At 48.5% G+C, this 15,140-nt stretch overlaps 3 protein-coding genes and 2 non-coding genes across 7 annotated transcripts in view; 3 read left to right on the forward strand and 2 right to left on the reverse strand.

Moving 5' to 3' along the window:
• Positions 1-1,966, reverse strand: part of NDUFS1 (NADH:ubiquinone oxidoreductase core subunit S1) — a 31,923-nt gene extending 29,957 nt beyond the window's left edge. The window contains exon 1 of the mRNA XM_045032075.1: positions 1,370-1,966. The gene's annotated coding sequence lies outside the window, so the exon portion shown is untranslated. The remainder of the gene's footprint in view (positions 1-1,369) is intronic.
• EEF1B2 (eukaryotic translation elongation factor 1 beta 2) lies at positions 1,967-8,366 on the forward strand. Its single transcript, XM_045032082.1, has 6 exons — positions 1,967-2,120; positions 2,813-2,935; positions 5,139-5,262; positions 6,218-6,284; positions 7,251-7,376; positions 8,175-8,366. The coding sequence occupies exons 1-6, from the start codon at positions 2,041-2,043 to the stop codon at positions 8,327-8,329; spliced, it is 675 nt and encodes a 224-aa protein (XP_044888017.1). The 5' UTR covers positions 1,967-2,040; the 3' UTR covers positions 8,330-8,366.
• The window catches only part of CMKLR2 (chemerin chemokine-like receptor 2), a 59,044-nt gene continuing 48,263 nt past the window's right edge, over positions 4,360-15,140 (reverse strand). For all 3 annotated transcript variants that reach the window (XR_006582580.1, XR_006582579.1, XR_006582578.1), the window contains one exon: positions 4,360-4,463. The gene's annotated coding sequence lies outside the window, so the exon portion shown is untranslated. The remainder of the gene's footprint in view (positions 4,464-15,140) is intronic.
• LOC123343469 lies at positions 6,066-6,146 on the forward strand. Its single transcript, XR_006572256.1, has one exon. It is a non-coding gene; the product is annotated as a small nucleolar RNA SNORD51 (small nucleolar RNA).
• LOC123343470 lies at positions 6,728-6,861 on the forward strand. Its single transcript, XR_006572257.1, has one exon. It is a non-coding gene; the product is annotated as a small nucleolar RNA SNORA41 (small nucleolar RNA).

Genomic DNA, 15,140 nt, shown 5'->3' on the forward strand with positions numbered 1-15,140 from the left:
GCTACCAACAGTGCAGCGCTTTGTGCGTTGATTCAAGCCCTGCTAGTGAGGATGCACTCCGCCAACATGGGCATAGTGGGGACACACAAGATCGACTTGCTTAAATCAGAGGCTTGACGTCAACTTACATAAAATTGACTTAACTTTGTAGTGTAGACGTGGCCTGAGAACGAGAATCTTTCATCCTGAATCCCCATATTCTTGAGCCACAAGGTTAAAGGAGCATTCACTATAATCTAACATAACATTCTTAATATTTTTCCTTGTGCTAATTAACCATAACAACTGGTGATTGTTAAATCTTTGTTTAATTGTAACTGTAAAACAAAATTTACTTTTCTTTATTTATGCTGTTTACTTTTGGCTTTTCACTCAGTTTGGTCATTGAGAACCCTTTCTTAAAATTAAATCAATTCTTTGCAATAAGACCTCACAAAAAAAGCATCACTTGATCTTTCACAGTTGTAACTCTCGCCTTACCATACAAAACCTCCTCCACCTCTTCTTTTGTTTACTGACATCCCTTGCTGAATTATGTCTAGTATACACCCTGATCCTGCAAATGCTCATCTATGTAACCTCAACAAGACTATTCATAAGTGTAAAGTTAAGAATGGGTGTGAATCTTTGCAGGATTTAAACTGTAAGCTACCTGGGGCAGAACCCTGTCATTCGTGGGTTTTTTAAAGGGACACACACACACAGTTATTGTCCAAAACTCTTGTCCAGTCAGTGCCACTTTCCCGGCCTCAAGCCCAACTACACACAACAGCAGGATACCGCAGCATGGACCCCGGGTGCAGCTGGGGAATAAGACACAGCCCCATAGCAATGACAACGAGTGACCCGGACCAGGTCTGCGAATGCACAAGTTCTAGGAATCAGACGCTGCTCTCAGGAAGAGACCTGGGCTCTGCTCCCGGCCGGCCAGGGCCCCGCTGGAGACCCTGGCCTCATGTGCCACTCGAGCACCGCTCTGGGACCCCGGGGCTCTCAGAGCCGGCACAGCGGCGCCGGCCGCCAGCCCCAGGCTCCCCGGGAGCCCCCCGGGGGACCTGCTCCCACCAGCGCTGCCCCGCCCCGCCCCCACGCAGCAGGCGGGGAAGAGTCTGGGGCTGGCTTATGTAACGCCACGAACCCCAGGGCGAGGCCTAACGGGCCGGGTCACCTGTTCAGCGCCAGCCCAGGCAAGGTCAGGCCCCCAGCCTCAGCCGGCACCGGCACGGAGGGAGCCGGAGCCCGTGAAGGGCATCCACGGGACAGGGTGAAATCACCCCCCCGCCCCTGCGCAGGGAACGACTAACCGCTCCTCAGCACGGGGCCCCGCCCCGGGCAGGAACACTAGTGCCAAGCCCCCCGCCCCGGTTACCTTCTTGTACTGGGGGACCAGCAGCACCCGCTGCTCCGGTTTGCTCTTCTGAACCACAACAACGCTCCTGCGAGCGCTCACCCAGCTAATATGGCGGCCGTCTCGGCAATTTCCGCCGCTAGCCGTCTCGGAGTCGGCAACTTCCGTCACCCCCCGGGAGGCACCTTCGGCAATTTCCGTCACTAGAGGCCTCGGCAACGTCCGTCACTCTCCGGGAGCATCTTCGGCAATTTCCGTCGTTAGTGGCCTCGGCAAAGTCCGTCACTTCCCGGAGCCGCCTTCGGCAACTTCCGTCACTCTCCGGGGGCACCTTCGGCAATTTCCGTCACTAGCGGCCTCGGTAACTTCCGTCACTTACTCCCCGACGGTGGCAATTTTCGAAAATTAGACGCGGCGGAACCTTCCGGAACATCCTCATTATTAGCCGTTCACTACATTCCGTCCTTCTGTTTTCATTTCCTTTCCGCCCCGCGCCCTGTACCAGGTGGTGTGGGAGGGGGCGGGGGGGTTATTTCCTGCCCTGCGGAGGGATAATCTCACGACAGCAATGGCGGTGTGGCGGAGGGGTCCAACGCACTCTATATAAATTCGGCGCGGCGAGTGGGTCCCTCTTTCTGCGGTAGGTGCTAAAGCAGCTGGGCTTGTCTGTGTGCTGCACTGCCGCCACCATCATGGGCTTCGGGGACCTCAGATCCGCTGCCGGCCTCCGGCTCCTCAACGACTTCCTGGCCGACAAGAGCTACATCGAAGGGTGAGCGGCGGCGGCGCGCGACCCTCGGCGGTGCGGGGTGCCGCGAGGCGCCTGCCGCCGCGCGCTCGGCCCCTCCCCCGCTAAGCCCTGGGCACTGCTGCGGCTCAGGGTGTCTCGAGCCTGCCTGCGTGTGGGGCGTCGCTGGCCGCTGGCCCGCACGTGCCTGGTGCCGCCGCTCAGCTGCGGGCCTGGGCCTGCCCCACCCCCAATCGGCCGTTGAGTCCGTGGCCTCCCTAGGGTAATAACCCCAGAGCCGCCGTCACAAAGAGCCGCCTGGCAGGTACCGGGCTGCGGGGTTGCTCTCCCGGCCTGCGCAGCTGCAGGGGCCGGGGGTTGCGAGATGAGTGGGAGCCTCCGCAGTCGGTGTATTGCCTTATGCTCCCGCTGCGGGGAAAGCGGGTCTTCGCTGTGACACTGGCTCCAACCGCAGCCACCAGCCCTAACCCCGGGGTGGCTAACCCTGGCCGGCCCCTCGGGGGCCCGGCAGCGGCGCAGGGGGACTGGGGCTCTAGGAGCTCGAGTGTTACGCGGCGCGGCCGTTCTCATTTGAGCGCGGCTAAGCTGTGAGCAGCCATGAGTGTCTTCGGTAGAGAAGGCGTATCCAAGTGACTTGTTACGTGTACGTTATTTCACACACGGGTTCGTTACAAAAAGCAGTTCGTTTTCCTATTTGAATGTGTTCTTTCCTGTAGGTATGTGCCCTCGCAGGCTGACGTTGCCGTTTTTGAAGCAGTGTCTACGCCGCCTCCTGCTGACTTGTTCCACGCGCTCCGCTGGTACAACCACATTAAGTCGTATGAAAAGCAAAAAGCAAGGTATGCCGAACTTAATGCACCAGACACCAATTTATATTTATAGGAGAGTGGTTAAACATCATAAGCTTTGCGGTTTCCATTCAATATTTTGAACAAAATCTGTTGTTTTCATTGGGATTGTAGCCAGCAGTTTACCTAGCTTTTTGTCTTTAAAGTTTGTTTGAGCCTCTTTGCTTTTGAAAAGTGTATGCTTGATAGCTCTGAACAAGGGAGCTCTTTATTTATCCATAGAACTGGTATGGTGCAGGCAGGAGTGTAAACCTTCCACACTGTCTTGCTGCTAATACACCTCAGTTCTGATCTAAATGTCAGGAAGCTAATTCTGTCTTCATGCCCTCTCTGTCATTGGGAGGCTGCTTAAACTTCAACAAGGTACCATTTGTGGTGATGCTTTTATATAGACGGTGGTTCCACTGGCTGCTTGTGGCCCCATCAGCACACAGCTGTGGCCCACATAATATGGTGAGAGCTGCATATGCATCCCACAATGGTAAATAGGTTGAGAACCACCGAAGTAGACTCTGAGTTCTAGGAGTTAGAATGACACTTACCTCATGTAGATTATCAGAATAGTAATTTAAAGTTGATATCACCGGGGTTAGATTTGAACCATACCCCAATAATTCCCCATACAATCAAGCTCCTGTAGATTTAAATTTGAAACTTGTACACGTACACCAGCTCCTTTTTTTGCCCAAAGTGTAGTTTGAGGTAGGAATACTAATAAACAAAATGATCAACTATATATTGGGAGACCTTTCATTCAAACGATCATCCTGAAAGCATAAACCAAATTAAATAGTGACCCACAGAGACCTGAAAATGAGGGGGAAATGTGAAAGCAAATGTATTCTTTTCTCTTTTAGTGAATTTAGTGCTCATGAAAGTTGCCGTATTGACAGCCATGGAGACTGAAGTCCTCTCTAGAAAAGGTACAGCATATAGGCAGTGTCAGTGTATGCACCTTCACACTGCCTCACCATTATGTCTCAACCCTGTTCTGGGGGGAGCCTCCTGTAGAGTTGAGTGGTTCAGTCTCCTGACCTTTGGCTTTTTTGATGCTACCACGGATTTATACCACTTGTGATGGTTTCTTTTCTTGGAACTAGGCTGAAGTTGTAAACTTACTTCACAAAGATCACTAAAAATTCTGATATGGTAACTAAATCTAACTAGTGCCAGTCTAACCAAAATCAAAGCAGAAGTGAATATAGAAGAGTGTAATCACTAAGGCTAGTATTCTGTCACTGCAGTTCATAAGAAATAGCAGTCTAATAAAAATGCAAATAGTCACAAATAGGAAAAAAAAGCTTAAAATAACAGACTCTGCTATTATGGCTTTGGTAGCCACCATTAGAAAAATGAAAACACAAAGAAAGTCATAGTTAAAGGTAAAGAAAATGAGGTACTGTACCTTAATGAGGAGGAGGTGGAAAGTCTATATATTTTCAAGCACTAGATGGAGCTATTTGATGTGTCTGGGATTCGAAGTACAGTACTTAGTCCTTAAGGGGTTCTGTTGGTTCTTCTGAAATAACCATAAGCAAGTTTGTATGTTATATGTTAAATATTAGAAAAAACAATTCTCAAACAGCTCCATAGTTTAAAGCACTCACTAAAACACCAAAATCACAGAATTAATTACCCTCTGACAAAGCTAGCTTTACTCATCACCGTGCCTACTGAGCGGCTGTTAATCCTCCACCAAAAGCAAAGGTTTTCAGGGAAACATTTGGGTGGAAAGTAGGAAAATTTACTTTGTTAATGAGACACAGTATATTGTTAGTTATAACTTCTTTAAATCACTAATCTTTCTCTGATGATATATTCTGTAACATCTCTGTACATTGAAAAGAAAAGCAAAACTTATCAAAGCACCTATCGACAAAATTCCAGAGAAGTGCTTCATTTTGGTTGGCCGCTGTATAAGTGGTATACTGTAGGAAATGCTGCTAGCAAGAACAAAAATAATATGCCATTTAGCTGCCTAGGCACGTGGGATTCACCATAATAATTGTCAGTTTAACTATCATTCTGTGCTGTGAGTGCACTTTTGGGATTGTTCTGGTGTTTCACTTTTGAAACTAGTATACTTCATTGCTACCACAAGTAGTTGTAACTGTAGGTTCACTGATCTTAAAAATATTAGTATCTGAAATTAGGAGTATATTCATTTTAAACTAATATTTTGCCATTTCTTTAGTTTGCCAGGAGTAAAGAAAGCTTTGGGGAAATATGGTCCAGCTGATGTTGAAGATTCCACAGGTGCAACCACAGATAGCAAAGATGATGATGACATTGATCTCTTTGGATCTGATGAGGAGGAGGTACTGAGGTTTTTTAGAAATAGATTTGTGAATTTTTATTTTGTTTTTAAAAGATCATAATTTGATTGAAATACACCAGAAATTGATTATCACAGCCCTGAAACGCATCTGACTTTGTGTGATAAACAGGAAAGAACCTGTGAGGAGATAAATAACTAATGGGGTAGTGAAGAACATGTTACTGTAATAGGCATGAACTTTATCAGAGCAGTAATAAAAATTAAACTAAGGGAAAGCATTTTATTTATGGAAATTTGACCTGACCTGATCTGTAAGGAACTTCAGAGTAATTCTTTTTTACATGGTTTAAACTTGAAAAATGCTTTCTACTTTATATATGTCCATTAGCTCAACAGGAATGTCCATGTGCAAGACTAAATATAGAGTAAATGACGTAGGCACTTAGAAATCTGTCTCATAGATGCTCATGAAAATTTTACCCATAGTCTGCCAAGTGCTTAATACCATTCGTGCATTTGAGCATTTCTTTTCATTCCATTCTCATGCTAGTAATGTTTTTGTTCTAAGGATGCAGAAACATTTTTAGGTGACAGAAACAACAAAAGAACCTTCCTACAAAATTCTAGTAAACATTTAACTGGCTTATTAAAGCAACAACTTAAAGATCACATTTAAGTTAAATTGTTTTCCTATTCTGTTTGAGTATTAGAAAAAATGCTTAAATGACATGTACAGACTCCACTATTGTGTATTACAAGCTATGCTCAACCTTTGTCACATAAAGATGGTAGGAGCTTTGTAAACTTCTAGCAAGTTTGCATGAAGTCCTTATTTTTAACTGACTGGTTACATGATGAATAAAATCAAATCACCATCTTTCGGCTGATCTTGTGATGATTTGTTTTTACCTGACTAAAAGCCAGTCTACTTTTATTAATAGTGAGTAAAGAATGTCTGTCTTTGCCTTGTTGTGAATCTGTTATTTCTCTTTCAGGAAAGTGAAGAATCAAAGAGACTGAGAGAAGAGCGTCTTGCTCAATATGAATCTAAGAAGTCCAAAAGTATGTCTGGAGGCTTTTTTAATAGCCTGTTCTATGCACATTGGAAAGGGGGACAAGAAAATCCCTTTTCTTCCTCCTCCCCCCCCCCCCCCGCCAACCCTCCCCCTACTTTCTCCACCCCTCCTCCCAATTATTAGCTGGAGTAGTTACAATTTGCTTCGATCAAGTACATTTGAAATAGTACAGTTTCTCACTATGTTGTGGTAGAGCACTTTTATCACAAGCACACTTTAGTCACTACGTTGAGACTGCAGTGTCAATAATGAGTTGTGACTTGAGTTTGGGATTTGCTTCTAAAGATACAAATGCAAAGTTTGGGCTCTCCATTAATGGCTGGACACACATCTACTTTAGACACTATCAAGATAACATAATAGTAGGAAGGAAGATTAAAAATCAACCTTTTTATTTTAATATTGAAACCTAATCATTTCAATATAGGATTCCACAGTTACTGGTCTGGAACTGTTCTGACATGTAGCAGTTGCAGTATTCCATCTGTGGGAAATAAACGGTTACACGGTATCATGCTCCTTTTCAGGTCAGCTGAAAAGGACTTTCTATGTAACAGACAAGATGACAACTTTAGATTTTATGCAAATTTCTGAGTAAGCTTCGCTTGATGACAAGATGACTTCGTATAACAGAAGTTGGAAGTACATGTGTCTTCTAATATTATACTAATTTACTGGAAATTTTATAAAAGTTATGACAAACAAATCTTTATACAAGGGATTTTCCACATAAGACTGGAAAGAGTAAAGCCTTCTACATTGACAGATTCATAATTAAAGCATTATTATTCATCTGTTTTGACTGTTCTTTTCCTGCTGCATTTTATATAGGTTTGCAGACAGCTTTTATGAAATGCCTTATAGCCTGGGAAATGTCCAGGATATCTTTTAATTTAATCTTGCATCATGTTGCTTTCTCTTTTCTCCCTCACCATCTTCTTGCTTTTTTTAGAACCAACTCTTATTGCCAAATCATCCATCTTACTGGATGTGAAACCCTGGGATGATGAGACAGACATGGCCAAATTGGAGGAGTGTGTCCGAAGCATTCAGGCAGATGGCTTAGTCTGGGGATCTTGTAAGTAGGAGATAAACAAGAATGTGAGAGCAAGGGGATAGTAGTACAAGTGTGTGTGTCTGTGTGTTTGGAAAAACAAAAACATGCTGCATGCAGAGATGTACTTCAAGGCATAACTTCATGGTATGTAGAAATAATACAGATATTATAATATAGTATTGTAGGGACCCATGGTAGCCTTTATATAGATCACTGGTGTCTTAAAAATAGACATCTAGATCACTGTTCCAAGATGTAGATTTGATTTGAGAAGTTAATAAGTTGTAGATTGCAATGCTACTCTGTATTGTCTGCCTTGGTAAACATAATACAGCAGTAATTGCTGGAGACTTTAATTTTAAAATAAATCTCTGGCCTTCCTTGTAGAGACCTCAAAATTGTTCCTGCTGAGTTGTGGGGTGGAGCTTCTCAATAATGGAGAGGAGTGGGTATATTTCCTGGTCAGCTTCCTGTTTTCATCTAGTTCTGCCTCCCTGTGGACTGAAGGTCCTCTGTCAACAGCAAACAAATCTCCCTTCTAAAAAGTAGATTTGAAATGGGAAAATACTGTCCTTAAGTAGCATAACAAACACTTTGATTAAGCAAAAGTAACCTGCTTTTGAGTCTGTGCTTTTAGTGGCCATGGGGTTGATAGGTGATGTGCATATGGAGTATGCTGTTTGTTTCCAGGTGTTTTATGCAATTCAGTATTTTGAACTGGTCTAATTCGCATTGTGTAATTAGTGCTTAAAGTGATGCTCTGGTGAATAGGGTATTTGGTTAATTGACTCTTAATCGCCATATTTCTTTCCTTGACAGCCAAGCTGGTTCCAGTTGGCTATGGTATCAAGAAGCTTCAAATTCAGTGTGTAGTTGAAGATGATAAAGTTGGTACAGATATGTTGGAAGAGAGAATAACAGCCTTTGAAGATTATGTACAATCAATGGATGTAGCTGCTTTCAACAAGATCTGAACCCTGCTACATCTGAAATAAAAGTACTTGAAAGCTTCTGGTGGCTCTATTGTAACTTATTCGAAATCACTGAATAATCTAGTTCAATTACAGTTCAAAAAGCTTTTGGTCGCCTGTTGAAGTGAACTGTAGAGTAAAAATGAAAACTAATTAAACTGAGATCCTCTACCCCAGGATTGATGGTAGTGGATATCAGTACAGAAATCTGGGTTGGTTCTTGATGCTTTTGGAAGGAGTGAATAATACACACAGACAATTAAGATATCTCTAATGCAGAGACCAGTGAGGAAGAGTGGTCTGGTGGTTAAGGTCAGAAAATCTGATTTCTGTGCCTAGAACTTGTCTTGAAATCTTGACTGTGTGCAAGTTAGTTGTGCCCTGTACCTAAGTTTTCCCCATCTGTGAAATGGGAATACTACTTCACCAGAGGTGTTTTGGCTAAATTTTTTTATTATTGTGAGTTCTTTGGGGCAGGGTCTAGGGCAGAGGGGAGTGGGCAAACTATGGCCTGCGGGCCACATCCAGCCCATGGGACCCTCCTGCCCAGCCCCTGAGCTCCTGGCCTGGGAGGCTAGCCCCTGGCCCCTCCCCCACTGTTCTCCCTTCCCCGCAGTCTCAGCCCACTGCACTGCCAGCACAATGCTCTGGGCAGCAGGCTGCCAGCTCCTGGGGCAGCATAGCTGCAGGGCCTGGCCTGACCCAGTGCTCTGGTGTGCGATGGCGTGGCTGGCTCCAGCTGGGCAGTGCAGCTGTAGCACCACCAGCCATTGGTTCTCCAGGGGGTGGGGGGGTTGGGCAGGGTGGTCTGAGGGTGGGGAACAGGGGGTCTTGAATGGGGGCTGAGGGGCAGTCAGGAATGAGAGGATGGGGTGGAGATTCTTCAGGGGAGGGGGGGAAGATGGATGGGGCAGGAGTCCTGAGAGGGGAGGCATATAGGGGATTGGGGCTGTGCCATGAACCCCTCCCCTAACCAGCCCTCCATACAATTTCCAAAACATGCTGTGGCCCTCAGGCCAAAAAGTTTGCCCACCCCTGGTCTAGGGACATAAAATCTGAGCTGCAGGAATGCTGTCCAGACTTGGTTTGATAATGGATACCAAATAAGTTGCAATATGATATGACTATGAAAAGTCAGTGCAGTTTTGAACTGCATATGTAAAATCATGTCATGGAGTTGGGAGGCAAAGAGAACACTAGGGGCAGCAGATATTTCAATTAAATGCCTAAGTAGACTGAAATACTGGGTTTGTGAACCAATTCTTGTGTATAATTAAGGGTTAAGAGGGAGTTCAGTCACTTTAGATTACCTCATTTTGTTTGATTTATAATCTGTTTGGACAGGAATTGTGCTTTAATTGAAGTCAAAGCCCACACCCCTAAGTGGCACAGTGCATTCTCTTTCAGAAGGGAAAAATATCATATATCCCATGAGTATTACACTGAAAAATCCAAGGATGGTTAAGATGCACTCATCATTATAATGATCCTGCATACTTTTGTTTTCTATATAACACTTGTATGAGCAGGTACCTCTTTAGCAGAGTTCAGCTTGCTTGTATCAGGGCTGAATTTGGCCATTATAGATGTGAGGTCCTGGGATGTTTTTTTGGTTTCCCCAGAACTTAATCTAATGATGAATATGCTAGCTGAATGCTTTCCCAGCCAGGACTATGTAAATCTGCACATTGCCTGTTTAGGGTTTTCTTCATAAGCCTTCAGTTGATGAAATTTCTAGTCCCTTTTGTTGTGCTAGGTAATGTGAAGCACTAAGTTGCCTGGAGGCTGAAACAGTAGCACTATAGTTACAACTGGGATAGGTTTAATGTGGAAACCTGACATTTTACTTTAAAATGGTCACCATTTCACTTCTGCTAGTTCTATTGGAAAAAGACGGTTACTCACCGTTGTAACTGTTCTTCGAGATGTGTTGCTCATATCCATTCCAGTTAGGTGTGTGCGCGCCGCATGCACGTTCGTCGGAAGATTTTTACCCTAGCAACACTCGGTGGGTCGGCTGGGCGCCCCCTGGAGTGGTGCCGCTATGGCGCAGGATATATACCCCTGCCGACCCATCCGCCCCTCAGTTCCTTCTTGCCGGCTACTCCGACAGTGGGGAAGGAGGGCGGGTCTGGAATGGATATGAGCAACACATCTCGAAGAACAACAGTTACAACAGTGAGTAACCATCTTTTCTTCTTCGAGTGATTGCTCCTATGCATTCCAGTTAGGTGATTCCCAAGCCTTACGTAGGCGGTGGGGTTGGAGTTAGATGTTGCAGAATGCAAAACTGCTGAGCCAAAGGCTGCATCATCTCTGGACTCTTGGACCAATGAGGCAAAGGTGGGGACTGAGGACCAGGTAGTTGCATGACATATCCCCTGAAAGGGTATGTGAGCCAGGAAGGCAGCAGAGAAGCCTGAGCCCTGGTGGAATGTGCAGTAAGGTGGCTCTATGGAACATGGGCCAAAACACCGGAGGTGCGGATGCACGACGTCATCGAAGATGAAATCCTCTAGGAGGAGACAGGTATGCCCTTCGTCCGGTATGCCAGTACAACGAAGATTTGGGGGCATTACAAAAGGGCTTTGTCCGCTCGATATAGATTGCGGACGCCCTACGGACGTCTAGGGAGGGCAATTGTTGCTCTTCTTGCGATAAGTGTGGCTTCGGAAAGAAGACCAGAAGAAAGATATCCTGGTTGATATGAGAGGCCGACACCACCTTAGGGAGGAAGGTCGGATGTGGTGGTAACTGCCCTTGTCCTTGAGGAACACAGTATACCGTTGGTCCATCATGCGAGCCTGAAGCTTGGAGACTCATCTGGCCGATGGAAAGGCTACAAGGAAAACTGTCTTCCAGGACAGGTATATCAGCGAGCATGCTGTCAGTGGCTCGAATGGGGCAGTCATAAAACTGGTTAGAACCAGGTTGAAGACCCAGGTTTTGGTGGGGGCCAACTGGGGGGGTATAAACGCTCCAAGCCCTTGAGGAACCTAGAAACCACAAGGTGTAAGAATACGGAGCGGCCACTCTCCGCTGGGTGGAAGGTAGAGATGGCTGCCAAGAGTACCCTTAATGATGATTGCGCCAGGCGCTGCTGTTTGAGAGACCAGAGGTAGTCCAAGATGGAATGGATAGGGACCTCGGCGGGAGAAACATTGCACGTTTCGTAGCAACAGGAGAAACACTTCCACTTGGCCAGATACGTTAACCGAGTGGAAGATTTCCTACCACCCAAGAGAATCCTGTAGAACCGAGGCAGAACAACGTAACTCGGATCGGTTTAGCCACGCAGCAGCCATGCTGTGAGGTGCAGGGATTACAAGTCTGGGTGGTGAAGCTTGCTGTGATCCTGCGTTATGGGGTCTGGGCAAAGAGGCAGGGGAATAGGGTTGGCTACCGACAGGTGTAGCAACCTGGTGTACCGGTGCTGCCTGGGTTATGCTGGAGCGATCATGATCAGGTGCGCTCTGTCCCTGTGGAGTTAGCAGGACCCTGTGAACCAGCGGGAACGGTGGAAAAGCGTACAGCAGATGGCTCATCCACGGCATCAGAAAAAACCTCCAAGATCGAGCCCGGGGAGAGGCCTTGGAATGAGGAGAACTTCTCTCTCTTTTCATTCTCGCGAGAGCGAAGAGGGCTATGCGGCGAAAGTCCCACTTCCGGAAAACAGAATGGATAATGTCCGGAGGAAACAACCACTTGTGAGACAGGAAGGATCTGCTGAGGCGATCCGCCAGCTGAAACGCCTGGTATACAAGGGAGACTGCTCTCAGCTCTCAGACATTGATGTGTAAGGCCAGCTCTTGAGCCGACCGAAGGCCGTGAGTGCAAAACTGACCCAGGTGAGCACCCAGCCGAGAGATGGGGTGTCTGTCATGAGGGACCCTGAGGGGTGAATGGAACAGCATCCCTGGATACACCAGGGAGGGCGTCGACTCCCGGTCGAGGGAGCCTAGGATGCTCGGGGGGAACGAGACGACCATGAGGATGCTATCTCTGCCCGGGTGGTACACCAAGGTGAGCCACGATTGAAGTGGACGGAGGCGAAGCCTGGCATGTTTGGTTACAAACGTGCAGACAGCCATGTGACTCAGGATACCTAGGCAAGTGCGAGCCAAAGTTGTCGGGAAGGTCCGTAGACCTTGTACAATTGTTACCATCGCCTGAAACCGAGGCTGAGGTAAGCAGGCTCTGGCGAGACTGGAGTCCAGAATGGCCCCAATGAATTCTATTCCCTGTGTGAGAATCAGAGTGGATTTTTCTATTGATCATCAGGCCTAGACACAGGAATAGGTTCGTGTCGATGCCCACATAACTGGTAACTTGGGCCCGGTGGTCCCTCGAATGAGCCAATCGTCTAGATACGGAGAACATGTATCCAACGGTGGCGAAGAGAGGCGGCGACTACAGCCATGCACTTTGAATACACTTGGGCTGTATAGAGGCCAACGGGGAGGGCCGTAAACTGGAAATGATGATGGTAGGCCCCAAACCGGGGGTACCTTCTGTGTGGAGGAGAAATGGCGACGTGAAAATACGCGCCCTTCATATCGAGGGCGGCATACCAGTCTCCGGGATCCAAGGATGGGATGACGGTCCCCATGGGTACCATGCGGAACTTAGCTGTCTCATGAACTTGTTGAGTTCCCGCAGGTATAGGATAGGTCTGAGACCGCCCTATTAGTGGGAGTATAACCCTTTGCCCCTTTCGTCCTTAAGTACCTCTTCTATAGCTCCGATTTAGAGGAGCGTCCGCACCTCTTGCAAGAGGAATCGCTCGTGAGAGGGGTCCCTAAGAGGGACGAGGATGGGTAGGCTTTTGCCCCATTGGTGGTTAGAAGGACCCTAATTTTGGCTCCTTTGGGGTCCTGATTGATGCCTATGACCGCGTAAGCCATGCCCGCTGGCAAAGTCCTGTCTTTGTCTAGGCGCAGGGTAAGAGCGGTGAGGCTGGGGACGGAAAGGTCGGTGCTGAAGCACCGGCGTGTGCATGCCGAGAGAGAGCGCAGAGTGACCCTGCTGCCCTTTAGGCTTTGCAGCCTAGGGCCAGTTTTTTTCAGAGAACAGGCCTTTGCCATTGAAGGGCAAGTCCTGTATAGTGTGCAGCAGCTGCGAGGGAAGGCTCGATAACTGGAGCCATGAAATGCGCCTCGTGGCAACACCCGAGGCCAGAGTCGTGGCAGCGGAGTCAGCTGCATCCAACGAGGCCTGGAGGGAAGCTCTCGCCAGCTTCTTCCTTTGCTCCAGGAGGGCATCAAACTCTTGACGGGAGTTCTGAAGAACCGACTCTGTAAATTTGCCCACCGCCACCCATAGTAGCGGCTAAGCAGGGCTTGCTGGTCTGCTACATGAAGTTGCAGGGCCCCTGCCGAGTACATCTTACGGCCCAGTAAGACCATTCGCCTAGCCTCCTTGGATTTAGGGGCTGGTGCCTGCTGGCCATGGCATTCCATCGCATTGAGGGACTGGATGACAAGGGAGCGGGGGGGGGGAGATGTACATATAGGTACTCATACCCCCTGGAGGATACCATGTACTCACGTTTCAATTAGAGGAGGCCCCGAGGAGTATGTTCCTGCCCCCACCTCATCTGGGGAGGAGGAAGAAGAAAGGCCAGGGACAAGCGGGTCCTGTGTGGGCTCGCACTCCTGGATGACCTCCTGATCCGGTGGGATCTGGGAGCCCGGTGGCTGAACCAGGGCTTGCTCTGTACCGGTCGGAGGGGGACGGCTAATTGTCGCCTCTGGCACCCAGTGCTCCGACGGAACAGAGCGAGATGGGATCACAGGTACGCCTCTGGAGTGGTAGTATGCCCAAGGTGTCCAGAATGACCACTGATAGGTCTCCTGGACTCTGGAGGGCACATCGGAAACAGAGTGCTGCGCATATGAAGTGTCCGCACGGGACGACACTGATGCATGGCTGGATGGCCCTGGAGGAGCTGAAAAGCCCTTGTTAGAGTCTCCCTCTCTAACTGACGTCGCTCGACGCGGCACCGGGGATCGGTACCGGGAGGCATACCGGTACCGAGAACGGGACCTGCCACGGGAGCGGTGCCGGGCAGTCGACCGAGATCGTGAGGCTCGATGTCGGGAGTGGCTACAGGAGTCCCGCTGCCTGGAGCGGTGCTGAGTGTACGGGGTCGGCGAAGGGGATGCTGACCGGTGCCGCGAGTACTACTGGTACCGAAATGGAGAACGGTGCCAAGACTGTGAGCGCCGTCGGGACCTCGAGCGGTGATGGGACCGAGAACGTCTGCGGGACCGCGATCGTGAATGGTGCCGATGGAGGATGGTCTGATCAAGGCAGGCTTGCCGATCGACTATATAACCCGCACCGGTGGTGCCAGGAGTTGAGGCAGCGCAGACGCTGTCATTGCAATCAGCTCCCTCGCCATGGAAACTGTCCCTGGCATGGAGGGAAGAGTGAGCTCAACCACAGCTCGCGCCGGGGAGCTTTCAGGCACCGGACTCGACGGCTCTTGCGTGGCCGGGGTCGACGGTGCCGGTATTGTCGGTGCCATGGCAGGTATTGGAGCTGGGCGGTCCAACTTAGTATAGCGCTCGGGCTGCGGAGCAGGGCTCTCACGCAGCTTAATAGTGAGCTCAACCACGGCTCGCACCGGGGAGCTTTCAGGCACCGGAGTCGACGGCTCTTGCGTGGCCGGAATCGATGGTGCCGATATTGTCGGTTCCACGGCAGGTATCGGTGTCAGGTGGTCCGACTTGGTATAGCGCTCGCGCTGCAGAGCAGGCGGCTCTGACGCAGGAGGCTTGTGCCTCTTCACCTTCGGGGAGAGGGATCGGTG

The sequence above is a fragment of the Mauremys mutica genome, chromosome 10 (assembly GCF_020497125.1).
Source record: "Mauremys mutica isolate MM-2020 ecotype Southern chromosome 10, ASM2049712v1, whole genome shotgun sequence".
In the NCBI taxonomy this organism is placed as follows: Eukaryota; Metazoa; Chordata; order Testudines; family Geoemydidae; genus Mauremys; species Mauremys mutica.

Excerpts from the sequence above, each read along its gene's own strand:
- EEF1B2 (XM_045032082.1), top strand. The coding sequence starts at position 2,041 with ATGGGCTTCGGGGACCTCAGATCCGCTGCCGGCCTCCGGCTCCTCAAC. Across the intron at positions 5,263-6,217 it reads TTGGATCTGATGAGGAGGAG|GAAAGTGAAGAATCAAAGAG; the intron begins GTACTGAGGTTT and ends TTTCTCTTTCAG. Across the intron at positions 6,285-7,250 it reads TGAATCTAAGAAGTCCAAAA|AACCAACTCTTATTGCCAAA; the intron begins GTATGTCTGGAG and ends TGCTTTTTTTAG.